The sequence below is a fragment of the Eulemur rufifrons genome, chromosome 3 (genome assembly GCF_041146395.1).
Source record: "Eulemur rufifrons isolate Redbay chromosome 3, OSU_ERuf_1, whole genome shotgun sequence".
Taxonomy (NCBI): Eukaryota; Metazoa; Chordata; class Mammalia; order Primates; family Lemuridae; genus Eulemur; species Eulemur rufifrons.
This window is the reverse complement of record NC_090985.1, coordinates 43057102-43073363: the sequence shown is the minus strand read 5'-3', so window position 1 is coordinate 43073363 and position 16262 is coordinate 43057102. Positions and strand designations below refer to the sequence as shown.

The 16262-nt window shown below is 40.5% G+C and overlaps 1 protein-coding gene across 1 annotated transcript in view; it reads right to left on the bottom strand.

Moving 5' to 3' along the window:
* SNTB1 (syntrophin beta 1) overlaps positions 1–16262 on the bottom strand; it is a 239189-nt gene that overhangs the window by 2684 nt on the left and 220243 nt on the right. Inside the window, exons 5-6 of the mRNA XM_069465430.1 lie at positions 7543–7739; positions 2313–2503 (exon numbers count right to left, since the gene is read on the bottom strand). Coding sequence (XP_069321531.1) covers positions 2313–2503; positions 7543–7739 — 388 coding nt within the window. The remainder of the gene's footprint in view (positions 1–2312; positions 2504–7542; positions 7740–16262) is intronic.

Below are 16262 nucleotides of genomic sequence, written 5' to 3'. Positions count from 1 at the left end.
TATTAAAAGAGATAGTGTATGTGAAAATTCCTCGTATGCTGTTAAATACAGAACCCACGCTAAGCAGTTGTGTCCTCATCGTCCTCTGCTCTGGACTCATTGTAAGCACTTATGTCACATCTCTGGGAAGGCACTGCCTAAAGTCCCGTCTTTCTCCGCGTGTTCCTACAGAACACAGCACACAGGGCAGAAGAGGCCTAAAATTCAAAAGTTGAATTTTGTCACCTGACCTAATTTAGGAAAATGGGGGGCATTGTTCTCAATTCTCTTCTGCTCTCCCCAATTTTGTTCTGATGATGACATTGTTCGGAAATAAGAACAACCTGAGCATACAATGTCTACCAAAGTTAAGGTACTGTGCTAAATATTTTCTGCAATAGTTCTCTCTCGCAAAATCCCTATGAGGTAGTTATTGCTATTATCTACACTTTTTATGTGGGGAAACTAGGATTTGGAGAAATTATAAAACTTTCTGAAACCGTAGATCTTACAGTAAATAGAAAGTAGGGATTCAAACACAAGTCTGATGCCAGAGCCAGGGCTTAACCACAACATTCTATGTCACCAGCACAGAAGGAACATCAAAGATGACCTACTTCAGTCCCTTTATTTTATGGATGGGGAGACTCAGATCGAGAGAAATAAAAGGACTTTCCTACGACAACTGGCGAGTTAGTTGCAGACTTGGAAAGAGAACCCAGGGCTTGACTCCCAGTTTATTGTATGTCCTATGACTCATCTCTGCTCCCTTCCCCACATAGGAAAGGCCTTGCCCACCTCCTGGGGTTACTTAACCAGACACTGGGCGGCTGTGTCTGAATGTGAGCTTGTCAACTAAATGTATTAGCAGTAAAAAATCAGTTCATCCTAAATCTTCCAAGTCAGACCATAATTACAGGCAGAAAGGCTGAAATTTAGACCTCAGTGATTTTCCTCACAGGCAAAAATAGCCTTGAATTTTAAAGCCAAGGATAAAGCAGGAGACTGATTCTTGTTCTTTCCCACTTTGCTAGAGAGTAGTCACCTTTAGGAAAACGTACACAGTTGTGTGATTGATAGAGCTGCAGCCAAACTAGAAGTATTCTTAGTAAAATGGACTTTCACATCACTGCTTTATTTCCAAACAGGTGCTTCAGCTTGAATGTACTGATTGAAACATAAACAAACAAAAATTCGATAAAATTCTATAAGTCCATTTTAAAAGTTAGAAAAACGGATGGCTGGAAATAGTTCTCAGAAAAGGAATGCACATCAAATGTCAGCCACAGGGGATGGTCTTCATCAGGACTGCTCGCAGTATTCATCGCAAGACATCTGGTACTGTGTTGGGGCAGGAAGGGCGGCATCATCTAGAACAGTGGAACTGCAATTTTGAAATAAAAGATTCTTACACTGTTAGGTGTGTTCCTGGATTCTTCCTGTCTGACAGTCAACAAATAATTGTTGACTAACCCGGTGGCTTGGGAAGACTTAAACAGAGACGCGTTATCATAAAATCAAGGTCCTTTTAGAAGTTGTAGACTCGACAGCTTAAATGAGATGCTATGTCTTCCTGAGCAGTGCCAAGAATGACACTTGCTAGAGAGCGTAAGAAAGTGCAATTCTCACCCTCCTGTGGAAGTGAAGTGTTAATAATACACTTCTTCATTATGGCAGGCAGCAGTGATCACAGGAAATCAGGAATTTAAACACATGGACTATCTGCATTGAGATGAGAAGTATAAATGTTACCTTAACTGATACTTTTGCTAATTTGATTTGATATTATTTGACATTAGCCCCACACTTCTGTGCCCTTGTCTGGCCCTCTCTCCACTCAGGTGGAGTTAACCAGGTTCTTTCTATTTTCCTGCTGCTCCCGCTACTCTGCCTGTCATCTGGCCCCTCCTGTCTCTGCTTTCTGTCCTCTCTGCTCCTCAGAGACCTCCCTGATGGGAGGGACTGTGTATTTTACCTTCCTGTATCCCTAACATTTAGCATAATGCTCAGGTTTTATTAGATGCTTGATAACTTTTTTAAAATGCATGGTACATTTTTTAAGCTGGTGAGCTTCTATTTGATAAGAATTTAATGCTAACTTTGTAAAGGATTCTTTCCTTTGATTCAAATATTTATGTAGCCTTCTAATGGAAAATGAGACCAAAGGAAAGAACTTTGAAATAATTGAATCCAATCACTGTTTTTCAAGGATCAAATAAAACACGGGCTTGCGAGTCCTTTGTTAACAGTCAAATGCTGAATAAACGTAAGGCAGCATTATGTTGCGTAATGAAAGAGATGAAATCACTCCATCTAAAGAAAAGTGCACTTACGATCTCTCCATCTTTGCCTCCAAAATCTAAATACAGCATCCTGATTCCATCATCTGAAGACATTTTGAGCTTTTCATAAGGAGACTGTAGGATTGTCTTGGGAAAGGCACCCTCCTGTGGTTCAGTGGTAATGGAAAATCCATTCTCGTAATGTATGGTCAAACGGCACTCCTGGTTTTTATAGGTGCAAGCTGAGGGAGAGAGAGGGAGGGGGGAGAGGGACAAGTAAGAACCATGGAAATCAATCCATGTTCCCAGTTACTTCAGACTTCAAGTCTCCTCGGGCCCAGGAACCAACCACAAATTTCTTACTAAAGCAAAAAAAAAAAAAAAAAAAAAGGCAATTTGTCATAAAAATATTCTCCTTGGATTGATTTTGATATTGTCATTTCACTAGCCCCATAGAACCAAGGGAAATGAACTGAAAGACATTCCTTTTGCTGTGATCTACTGAATGTTTTCTGGGCTCTAGCCCTTATCTGGCCGTCTGACAGCACCTAGGTCTACAGGAGCACTTGCCTTCCGATGGCCAGAGGGGCCTTGACTCAAGCCAGACAAAAAGGACATTTGATTCAAATAAATAAAGCCTCCTCTGAATCACTATCATACACACACACACACACACACACACACACGCGCGCGCGATGTCATGTCTACAACATGATGAAAGAAGCCAGCATACCACCATTATGTTATCAAACTTAACAAATATTAGCATACTTAAAAAGTCAGGAGTGAGTAGTTTAAAAATAATCTAATTTTTAACTTAAAAAAAGTCTAACAAAGGTCTTTTTAGAAATTGAAAGGGATGCTCTTTTAATTTGCCTGATGATCTGGGCTCCTGGCAAAGCCGCTGTTGCAGACACATCTCAGATGTAGAATCTTCCACAAAGAATGCTGTTTCCTCCCCCTGGCCCAGTGTGGCATCCGGGAACCTCAGGGGTGGCATCCACATGGTGTCCTCTGATCCAGAGGAACAAAACAAAAATCTCTCCAACAGGTCAGGTGCCAGCTTTTATCTGGGGTTCTCACTGTGTTTAGGAAAAGACTGGTTCTTCAAGCTTATGGGCTGGGCGGGGGGACCGCCACCAGCGTCCCTGTTCCTATTTAGGAACACTCGTGAATGTTTAAAACCCTTGATCAAAGAGTTCTGAAAAAAGGTTATTAAGCATCAGATTGGATTTTTTTTCCCTCACAAAACACTATGTTTCAGATGCTGGCAAGTAAGTCGGCTCAGGTTTTATCTACATCTAAAAGATCTCTGGGAAACCAGGACATTGTCTTTGGTGGGAGTAGGGGTTAGGATAAGAGAGAGGGCATCATTGACTGAGAACTTGCTCTGTACCATCACCAGCTCTGCTCAGCTTTATAAACCCCAAACTTTTGAATCAGGAACTCAGTCCAATATTTGAGTTGAAAAAAGCAAAGCTCAGAGAGGTGAACATGTCACTACTCGGGTCATTCAGCTTTCAAAATTGAAGCTCTTTTCACTCTGTCCCTTGCATCTCCTTATGCTCTGGCACTCAGGATGTGATGGCATGTGGGGAGGGGGCTTGGCACGGAGTCTCTCAGCTTTCCTCCTTCATGAACAATGACAGCAGGGTGGGCAGAAATAAGGATCTCTATTCCTCACAGAATGAGGTGGCTTTTCATTGAAGCTCTGATTAACATATACCCGTTCCCCTGACATACAACAGACACATTTCAGCTTGTAACTAGGGCTGATCTCTTTCAAAAGTGTGCTCTCTAATAGGTCTGTGCGTCTTTCTGGGTGGAGCCCCTGGGCCCTGCTCTCTGCCCCTTCCTCCCGTTCAAGGATGACCAAGGACAGTGGCAGAGAGGTAGATGCTCCCCATCTTAACTCGTCTTTTTTGATAATCTTCACTTCTACCACCTGCAAAATATGTGCAACTTAACCATGTTTTTTTCTTCCCACCTGTTCTAGAATTCAGAATATCTGACGGCATGGCTTTAAAGCTATGCCATCAGATATTCCAAATTAACTGACTGTGATTACTTTTCATTCCAGTTGTTCTCAAATGGTATTGGTGGCCTATATATAATGGAACCAGTTATCTGAAGATATTCTCAACCTATACAGGATAAACTAGACACATTGTCAAGTTAATTGAAACTCTGATTAAAACATAAGCCCCTTTCCCTAACTCTCTGCAGGCATCTTTCAATTTGTAACTGGGCTGTACCTTTGGTCATTTCCATAATTGCTTCTCTACCACCACCCAGCTAGCTCAGTTCACAAAATTCTTTGCTCTTCTTCTTCAGCTAGTCTATCAACAGCCTCATCGTCCTCCTGTCAGAGCAGAGTTCAACTTATTGAGAAAGAAGGATTTTACAAAATTTATGGAATATAAACTAAGCCAAACCCCTTTGGGCATCTTCATTATTTCCTAGAACACTCCCAAAATTGTTGCATGGAGTCTCAACTTCTCTGGTGTTACACAGATAACTTTATTAAATCTGGCATACAGGTGGCTTAGGCCTTTTCCAACTCTCAAGTTCAAAACTCCAGTTTTTCTTGCCATACAGAGTAAGCATCAAAAATAAAAGTAACCTAAACATTTGTACCCCCATAATATGCTGAAATAAAAAAGACAAAAAAATTTAAAAATAAATAAATAAATAAAAGCTTCAGGGACACCCCAAAAGGTTTTCAACAATGATGGGAAAAACAATAGGGGGCAAGAATTAGTTTAAGATAATTACCAAAAGGCACTGATTATCTTGGCTATGCTGTGGCAAAAATTTTACAAAACATCTGATTTTTTATGTTTGCACGAGTAGGGGAAGTTTGGAGAAACCCTACTACATATTAATGTATATCACATCTCTTAGAACACACCTGGGTGTCTGAGGAGGTTGCACCCTAGTGTTGTACTATGCAAAGAGTGGTCCGCGGGCCAGAAGCATCAGAACCACCTGGAATCTTGTCAGCTGCAAATTCTCAATCCTCATCCTAGAACTGCTGAATCTGAATCTTAGGGGGTGGGGGCAGCGGGTTGCAATTGGAGGCTTTTGAAGGTAAAAAAAAAAAAAAAATTGTTGTCATTGTTTTTGATGCAGCTAAAATTTAGAAGCACTGTTCCTAAAATGTCTTGCGGGAAATTCTGTTTCTCTAGAGCAAATTTCGGCCATGATCAAAATGTTCTAGATTTGCACTGTTCACCCTAGCAGCCAGACACACGCGGCTATTGAGCACTTGAAATGTGGCTAGTGAGACGGAGGAACTTATTAAATTTTAATTAACATAAATAGACACATGATCAGAGGCTAGCATACTGGCCAGCACAGGTCTGGAGGTAATAATTATAAGAATAACAATTAATAATAGTACTTACTGACAGCAACCCTAGGAGTAGGTAATATACTATTGCTCCTGTTACACCTGTGAGATAGGTACTATTACCTTCCCCTTTTTATAGATGAAGAAACTAAGAGGTCAAGTAAGTGATTAAGGAAGAAGCAGAACTGGAATTAGAATCCACGCCCACGCGACTCTAAAGCCTCCACTATAGTCAAGGTTATGTGACTATCACCTTCCTCAGAGACCGAGAGAAATGAAAGAACAGGCAAGACAGCATGATAAGACAGGTGAACAGTGACTATTATAAGAAGCAACATGAAGAAAGTCAAAGTTAGGTTTACCGGAAAGCTGTTGTTGAGGGCACTAGCTACTGTGTCACATGACACCCCCTTTATCAGTGTCCACAGGAGACCTGGGAGAGGCTGGTCTTAGATCTCAGAACAGAAATAATTGGTCTGAGATCTCAGGATCAGGAACAACAGCATTATAGTATAGATACTGTTAACTGTATATTGAGCTGACTGATGGAAAACGCTGGGTTAAATTCAGAGTCCACCTTAGCAACTACACAAGATTTTATGGCACGCATTTAGTTATTAATGTTACCTTAGGTTTTATATTACTTTTCCTGTCTTTTATTTTACCATTGTCCAATTAAAAATTTTAAATTATCTGTATCTCTTGATATATATTTTTATATGTGTGTACTGATGTCTATCTATCGATCGATCTATTTTGGAGAGTAGCATGACAAGTATTTATCACAACAGACTGAACAGAATTACTGTTTGTTGGATCACCGGCATAACAGTGGGAAGTTCCATGTGTCTATAGATACTCTAGTGGACAAAGAATGGACTTCAGAGGGACACAACTGAGAATTAAAGTAAATTCTGCCATTTATTAGTTGTCTGACCCTGGGCAAGTTACTTCCCCTTTCTTAAGAATTTGCTTCCTGATCTGTCTGGTTGACAAGGTAATCATAAGGATTAGATGAGAAAGGCAACATATTGTCACCTGGACACATGCACCTGTATACATGCACACACACATCTGAATCAGAAGTTCTACAAAATAATAAAACAACCTTTACACTAATTTCTCTATTCCATTTTATTGCATTTTAAAAATGTTGGGCTTGCCTCAATTAATTGATTTCAGGACCCACAAAAGGGTTGTTTTTCACAATATGAACCACACCAAGAGACATTACATAAAATGGCTGGCATACAGCAGGTGCTCAATACGTAGTGTAGTATAGAAGGGTTCTTCCTTCTACACACATCTCCCATTGCTACTACCAGCTTGTCCTTTCCAAGAGCTCCATGTGAACATGTCCTGGGCTCATTCCGTGCTCCTTCCATCCTGCCCCTGCCCCTCCGTTCACACCAGGGCAGGGGCGCTGGTCACTCTTCGCAGGGCTTTCCGCTTAGCCCCACTTACCCCCACCTAGATGCCTTTGGTTCCTGCTCTTTTTCACAGCCTGGGTCTCCAGTCTTCGGATCAATTCTGTGAGCTGCCTCATATATTTCCAATGTTTTTATTTTGTGATAAATTACTCAGAATCAGTTTCTGTTGTTTGTAATCAAAACTCTAGTAGTTCATACCTCAAAATTCATTTCTCCAGGAAGCCACCCAGGGGTTAAAGGTAAGAAAATGATAATTGAATATTCAAGTTACCAACTTTTCTTGATGGAAGATTAGTTAAGGTTTTTCATAATCAAAACCTTAGGTTCCGTTTTAGTAGGGCACACACCGCCTTAACGTAGAAGAATTTAAATTTAGCTCTGGAATTTTAAGTACCCCAAGAGACCAGTAATGGAAACCACTTTGAGGCTGGGGTGGAACAGAGGTTGTGTCCTTCACATAATAGTGTGCCATTGGTAGCCCATTGCCAGCAGTACTCACCGGTGGTGATTTCGGTAATGAGTTCAGCAGCATTGTGGCAACCCTGAACTACGCTCCTTGTCCAATGGGAGAGGTCCCTGCTGGTCTCTGCCCTGAAGAGATGTGTTTCAATCCCTTGTCTGGTACCAGTTCGTGTTGCAAAGGACAGATCCACACCAGCCTGGGGTGAACCCTTTCCTGGACCTGAATGGACCAGCCTAGAGAGAGAGAGACAGAGAGAGAGAGATTTCAGCAAAATGGAAACTAGTTTATCCACCTGGAATATCACCTTGTAAAAGCCCCAAATTGGTGATTTGCTCTCATTTTTTTTTCTGATCTGGAATCAAAGGGGTCCACTAAACCCTTCTCTTTGGCAGGGTTTCCTACCTTTCCTGCCATCCCCTCTCCAATGGTAGTGTGAGGTTGAAACAGCCCTGGAGAGCTGTGCCTCTGGATGAATATGCAAAGGACTTGAACAATAACTTTAACTTGTGCAAATTCAACTCTACTCACTCAGCCAAAAAGAAAAAGAAATAAAGACATGCGAGAGAGAAAAAGAATTTTAATACTGTGTGAAATCCTCTCCACCATTCCATTCCTAAGCATATATATGTCCCAGCCTAAGCATGAGATGGGCACGTGAAATCTATTGTTTCTGGGGCACTTAGTGCCCCTGTGTCTCTTGTAGTTTGGAGCATCCGGCTGCACTGAATGTACTTCCGGGTGTGCATTTTTTCATGCATAGAACCCCCAAATGCAAGCAAACAACTTGGAACTCAACTGAAGAAACAGCAAAAGGTGTTTCTGATAAAGCTCAAGAGAGAATTGGCAAAGTAGGACTTCTTGAGAAATGGTAGGGAATTGCATTTTTTGAGAGATTTAAGAGATTTTCAAGAGAAATGTTTACCATGGAAGCTTTTCATACTGACTTTAGAACCTTCGCTCAACATAAAATGTGACTTCCACGATAAATATTTTCTGAACAGCCAGACTTAAACGGTGAATAATCAAAGTGCTCTGAGCGCTACCTTCTGAGCAGGTGCTGGGTGCTACTTCTCACTTTTTTATTTTATTTTTATTTTATTATTTTTTTGAAACACTTTAAACACTTGGATCTCTCATGCTCTCTCTTACTCTTTCATATCTCAACTTCCTTTAAAGAGAGACTCTCATAACAACCATTTGCAGCATAGTGTAAGTATAGTTTAGTAAATGTTAATTCTCTCCAGGGATCCGCATTTTCAGCCTTATCTTTTAATACAGAAAGCAACACTTCACCATTTGCTAGAGAAATGCCATGTGTCTAGCCACACGGGGGATGGGAGAGTTATTTTCTTAGGCAAAGGGCTTGTTACCTCTAGGTTAAAAATTGCACAAAAGAAATCCAAAAGCTTATTTTCTCTTGTAAACCTAAATAGTGTAGAACAAAATTATCAGCGGAATAAAGCACAGTGTAGCCTGTTGAATTGCTAGCAACAAGCTTGTATAAATAACTCTGAGGAGCTTTCTTTTACTACAAAGTTGGAATTAGGCGAGAGGGGCGGTTTGTAACGCCAACTCAAAGAAAACGTTAGTTGAAAAGCCTTCGGTTGGGAGATTCATTAAGGATATGGCAGTTCTATGAGTCTCATTGAAAGGAGATCCTAGAACAGTGTGAAGGGAAATGGCTGCTGGTGTGGGTGCCCAGACACCGGGATTTAGCCGGTAGAGATGGAGCCCGATTGTTTGGAGGGAGAAGGGCGTTTTGGAATGAGCAGTGAGCAAGAGTGACTGAGAAGCTGCTAGAGGATTCAAAATCGAGTGAGGCTAAAAAAATAAAATTAAAAACATTTCTCTAAAGCCTAATATAGATTTTAAAGGGATTCAGGGTCAGGCAAAAATGCATTAAGAAAAGGTATCGATAGGAAGTAAGAATGTATACACTATCTTCTTAGTTACTCCAAAGTGTTTTTATACTTAAAGGTGTTTAAGTTTTAGCTGCTTTAAGAAGTATATCCAGCTCTTCCTTTTGAAAATCTTAAAAGATTGAAAATCTAAAAAATCATAAAATCTTATGAGTTGGGCACAGCTGGCAGGTTGCATGTTAAACTGATAAGGTTTGGGAGGCATAAGAAAGCTACAATAGAACCCCATTCTATCTGCCATTTGTTAAATTTTTTTAAGAATCACTGCCTCACAAGGTAGTGTTGTGAAGATTAAATAATCTATGTACTCTACCTAGCACAGAAACTAGCATACGGTTTGTACTCAATGGGTATTATTTCCATTCCCTACCCCTACACTTAGTTTTCTTATTTTAAAAATATAATTCTTACACCATAAAATTAGGATTAACTATAATAAAATATAGAGCATTTAGTTCAGTATTTAGTACATCACAGTCAGCATTCAGTACAAATTGGCCTTTTTCTCACTTTGCATCCCCAGAGCACATCAACTCTGTCACAAGCCGGGCCCAGCATAAATATATTGCAGTGACAGAAGCAAAGTGAGAAAAAGATGTACCACTCTCATGGAGCATGTCGTCTTTTGGTGAAATTCCTGCCAATTTTTTTTTTTTTCCAGAGAGACTATAAAATTGAAGCCAATAAAAACTGGAAAAGTAAAATGTATTAGAAAATCCACATTTGGTAGCTCAGGATACGAGGAATGACATTACTAACAGAGCATAACAAGCCATGAGAGAGCCCAGGCTGACCAATACCACACACAGGGAGACCTTGATGGGGAAGCCCAGTGTGTCATGGGAAGTAGCAACGAAAGTGTTTGGAGGGAGGACTATTGGTGTTCTTCGTTATCCATCTCATCACGAAATTCTCATTGATTAAAAAGAAAAGGGAAGAGGAAAAATTGATTTTTCAACTAACGTGTTGAGAATGTAAATTATCTAATATTTATATTAAAGGCCAAGTTGATTTGCCATCTGAGGAATAGCAGACATGTTGAATTACGTGTTCTTTTGAATATACCCATATTGGTTTAATGAGACATACAGTACAGTATGTAAACTCTGAGATAAAGCAAAGTGTCTTTTCACTACCTAGTTAGTGTGTGTGCCGGTAACAAAAGGATACTTTTTCCAGATTGAAATCAGGGAGATACATCAGCTACCTGCTGTTTGTATATAAGTACATAGCCTCTGGATGGAGTATTACAGACCTTGAAATTATTTTATAAATACTATATGTAAATGTGGGAAATGCATATGTATCTATGGAAAAGTTCTAGAAATGTAACTCAAGTGTGCAAAAGGAAAGCTTGAAAACAAATCCATTAAAATGTAGAGCAATTTTATGGGTGATTTCTTCTTTTTTAGTCTTAAAATTTCCTCTAACATATACGATAGATCTTTGAATAATTCACTTCGTTCAACGTTTCATTGTAATGGTTGATGAGAAAAAAAGCAATTCCTGGCCAGGGCCACTGTCCGTGTGGAATCTGCATGTTCTTCTCATGTCTCTGTGGGTTTTTCCATACTCTGGTTTCCTCCCACATCCCAAAGCTGTGCCCGTGAGGTGAACTGTCGTGTCTATGTGGTCTCAGTCTGAGTGAGTGGGTGTGTGTCTGAGTCACCCTGCGATGGGACGGTGGCCTGTCCAGGCCTGGTGCTTGCCTTGCCCCCTGAGCTGCCGGGACAGGCTCCAGCCACCTGCCACCCTCAACTGGAATAAGCGGGTGGGAAAATGAATGAATTAATGAATGAAGACAAATGATTGCCAAATAAAACTTAGTGACATCCACAATAATTGTACAGGTGCACAATAAACAACACAGGACAGGGAGCCTGCCTCATTTGTTCTTGTTTGTTTTGAACTGTGTGGTGGTCAGGTGCTCCGACAATCTCCACTTTGCAGATATTTATTCCATGATGCAACCCACCACCCACTAAGACCACCCTCACTCACTGATTCACCAAAAATTGAGTAATAGTGTTCTCATTCATCTTTCTTAATTGTATGCGTAACTCACATTTATTTCAATGTTTAATGTCAGAAGTGTTTCTGGTCTTTATTTAGAAGTTGGGTGATATTTTTGTGACCAGAAATATGCCATAGGAACTTAACTCTTGTTTATGTCAATTAGCCTGTGGTGAAATTGGTTTCTATATATGTCATTTCGCTTCAAGTTGCAGTTTCCAAGAACCTATCATCGATGTTAAGTGAGAAGACTTACTGTGCTACACAATTTAAAGATTAACTTAAAAAGGCTATGAGACTGGAATAAACCCAAATCTTTCAATTTTTAGAATTGAGATTTTCATTGTACTGAACATATGTATATATATTCTGTGTGTCGCATGTGTTTTGTTTGTTGTTTGTTTAATGTTAGTGGCAATTCAGCGCTGGAATTCTGGGTATGTTCTTCTATGGCTTCCTGCATTTGTTTGTGTCTGTCTGGACTAGTCTAAATTGACCATGTCTAGCTCCTAAAACCTAACAGCTGCAGGCTGTGGCTACGGAAGAGCCCTTCTCAGAATGAAGTTAACTGATCCATGTGGGATGAAACATACACCTGTGTCCTCATTAATTCCTTACACAAACAAACTGGCCTCCAGCAAGTAAGACAGGAGAGACACAGACCTGTAAGTTTAAGATCCCTTTGGATTCAGGGGTGTTCCAAGGGGCCACAGAAGAGTTTCCCACTTTGTTCAAGTACCTTCTCCCTTCCTTCCAACTGAACACCAAAAATCACTAATTCATGAGTTAAATCAACAAAGATTTTGCCATTCACTAACTGATACATCCAACAAATATTTATGGAGCACTGTTTGGGACTGAATTATGTCCCCATAGAATTCACATGTGGAAGCCCAATGACTGTATTTGGAAATAGGGCCCACAGGGAGGTAATAAAGATTAAGTGAGGTCCTAAGGGTGGGACATCAATCCAAAGAGGCTGTGTCCTTATAAAAAGAGAAAAAGATAAAGCATGGGCTGGTAATTGACTTCCCAGAAATGTTAGAGAGTGTCCTCCCCTCAAAAGTCATCCCTGGACCTTGGCCCATCTGGGGAGAAACACACTTGGAACAGATGATTTGCTTCTTGGGAAGCTGAGATGAGATAGCAGCCCTTCCAGCAAGGCTGAGACTGCCTAAGCTGGCAGCCAACAGGGGTTCTTGGGTGCTCACTCTGCAAGGGTTGTTGCTCATGTGTCAAAGTTGACAGCTCCTGGGTAAGAAGATGCTAGGAGAAACACATCTGCTGTTGACAGCAAAGTGATCTAGTGGAGCTCAGGACTAAGCATATCACTATCTGATCTCCTTCTCGAGGTGGGTGTCCCTCTTCGGTATTCCCACACGTCATTATCAACCCATTACCCCACTGTTGCATAATTACCACCTCCTCTCCCTGACTAAACCTTGTTCCCTTTCAGGGTAGGAGCCTGGTCTCCTCTCTCATTGATTCCGTGGTGTCTAGCTCTCCACCTGACACATGGCAGGTGTTCAATACATGTTGGCTGGGTAACTGCAGGAATGCAAGTTTTTCAAAAAGTTTTTAAAATGTGAATTCAATTTTGTAAGGCAAAGTGCGCGCACGCACGCGCACACACACACACACACACACACACAAAATTGATCTATTTTGAAATGCTCTGACATTTGGGGCCAGTGAAAGGACCTCCTAATGGGCTGTTTACTTGAAGATCACACTTGGGAACACATTACTATAGCCAGACTCTGGAAACTAGGTGCCAAGTAAATGTCAGCTGGGCATTAAGATTTTAAAAGTCATCATTTGGACATTTGAAAAAGTTAGGGCTAAAATTTGTCTGCCTGAGTTTTTCCCATTCTGCCGGGAACAGTCTTTTTACATTCCTCCCAAGATTCTTCCCAAAGATCTGTCTGGATCTGTAGTCCCAGGGGGCTCTGAAATAGCTATTATTTATCTTTTAATTATTTTACATTTTATGCTATTTGTGTATCCTGAAAAATGTGACCATCTGTCTCTTATCTGTGGCAGGGACTAAACTATAGCAACCAAGAAAATGCTGTCTCTCAAGAGAAGATAACTTTCTTATTCAACCAGAAAAAAATACTGGCACCCTGGGATAGGCTTCAAGCTGCAGTTCACACCCAATTTCTAAGTATTATCTGAAACTGCTTGAGAAGCCCAAGGACATGCTTTGTTCCTTACAAAAATTGGTTGCTTACAAAATTCAGATACACATTCCATGGTTGGAAGCAAAGCCACAAACCCCAGAAAGATTTTACATTTCCTATTAGCCAGGAGGGTGGATAAGTGAAAAAATGAATAGGACCACATAATATAAGACAGGGGTAACAGAATGAAGGTGTGAGAAGGCAGAGCAGCAGTCAGATATCTGGATTCAAATCCCAGCTCTGCACTTACTATGTGACCTTGGCAACTTTCTTAAACTCTCTTTGCCTCATTTTTCTCAACTCCATCCAATCTGGGGATAATAATATGCCTGCCTCATGGTTATACTGTGAAGATTAAATGAGTTCATATATGAATACTGCATGGAACAGTGCTTGGCACAGAATAAATAGTAATAGCCTTTATTATCATTAGAACACAAGTTTCATTAGGGCAAGAATTTTTATTTGATTATTCTCTGCTCTATCCCTAGCATCTAGAACAGTTCCAGGAACATAGCAGGCATCAAGTAAATACTTCTTAAGTGAATGACTAAATGAATGGCTTGAATACAAAGAGGATGAAGTTCAAGAAGTTTGTGATTAATGACTGCTATACGACTCCTCTCCCAACCTCACCTCCTCAGCCACACAAAGCAGTAGCTAGTGCTAAATCCAAAAAATTTGGGTTTATACACACTTACTACTAATTTCCAGATGAATTCAGCCCTGGAAGAGTGTTCTTGAAATGTGAGTGGGATGAGATGTTTTATGAGAATAGCCTAGCATCCATTTCCTGTTTTTTCTTTAGTGACTGGTGATTTCAGTAATAACTTGGTAGTCTAGGGAGTTAGAGTTAGCTTTTTCAGTCTAGGGGATAGAAGTTGACGATTTTTTAAAAAAGTGAAAGTCATTAAGATTTCTTATTCATGGCCAGCATGGATCCAATTTAAAGAATTGTATATAAATGGGTCCCTAAACCAGATAAAGAGAAAATATAAAATGTCTTAAAATTACTTCAGATGCCAAAAGTGGCAGATTCCATAAGGCTCAGACTGGCATATGACAAGACCACTTTCGGGTCAGATCTTTGTCCAGGACGTAGGGGAGCTCATTCCTGCAGGAGATCGGGCCAAGTGTTTTTCTCTCTACCAACAACCGAGGTACTGAATTGCATATTGTTTCTGGATCCCCAGAAAGGCCCCTTAGCCTCACTGGTTTTGAGAAAAACCAAAACCAAAATCAAACAAACAAACAAATAAACCTGTCTCATAAAAAATGCTTACGCATCAATTTAATTCTAGAGAGGTATTAGAGAATGTTGCATAAAATGTTCCACACAAAAACATTATTATTAATATCCTTAATTAAAACAAAAACAGTTGCAGCACACAGATTCAGCCAAATTAGTAAAATTACATATTAGGTAACTGGGTTGCTAAGCAATATTACATCCTCATTTTACTTAATTGCTGTAATTAGCATCTCCCAGCAGATGCCACAATGCAAGCCACCAAAAAAAAAAAAAAAAAAAAAAAAAACCCAAGAAGAAGAAGAAAAGAAGCAACTGGCCAGATCCCTTAAATGGTTCTGGTGATCTCAAATACTTCCATTCACTGGCCACCCCTAATGGAGCCTGGAAGTCAACAGACGCTTTAGGAAAGAAGTGAGGGGCAGAGAATCACTAACAAGTACCAAACTGTCAGGTCGGAGAGGCTTCCCAGGACCTCCCCACCCCCCATTTCCCCCCAGCTACAAATAGCCAATCAATTGCCTCATTTATATCTTCTAAACTTCTTTCATCTGAATATGGTGGTGAAAGTCAGGCAAGGTATCATCTTTTAGAAAGTCGATATTATTTAAGGATATTGACTATAAGCAAAGACCAACTTAATGCAGGAGAATGAATAGCTTGGAGCCAATTCTTGACTATTTAGTGGCATTATCCAGGTAGATTTTCAGAAACAAGTGGTTGTCCTCCACACCTTTCTCTGTGGCCCCATGACCTGTCATGGCCAACTGCCAGCAGTAACACGGACGACGGACAGTGGATGCTCGCCAGGTGAAAGGATGTTTTCATGTATCATCTCATTTAGCTTCCACACAGCTCTTTGGAAGTGGTATCATGAGCTCCACTTTATGAACAAGGAATCCCAGGTTCTATGCGGTAAAGTAGCTGCTCAGAATCTCAGTGTCCAGAATTTGAACCCGGGTCCATAGGACTACAGAGTCCATTCTCTGTCCATCGCACAGGGATACTCTCTCCATCACTCTTCCTAGTTCAACAACTATAGGAAGGGAAGGAAACTGAAGGGAAAGAGTATAATGAAGACTTTAGGTCCATGGGTTTACTTTATCCATGTGCTGCTTTTCTCCAGAGGTAAATGAGATTTATAACCTAATGGAATTCTCATGGCATGACAGTCCAATGTCTTTGGAAATTTTTCCTTTGAAGTTAACTGTCTTTTTATTATTTAGCACTCTTAGGGCTCTATATATAATTTTTTTTGAGGTGGGGTCTTGCAATGTTGCCCAGGCTGGCTTTGAACCCTGACCTCAAGTGATTTCCCCCCTTCTCAACCTCCCAAGTGGCTGGGACTATAGGTGTGTGCCACTGCACCTGGCTTAGAGCTGTAATTTTTAA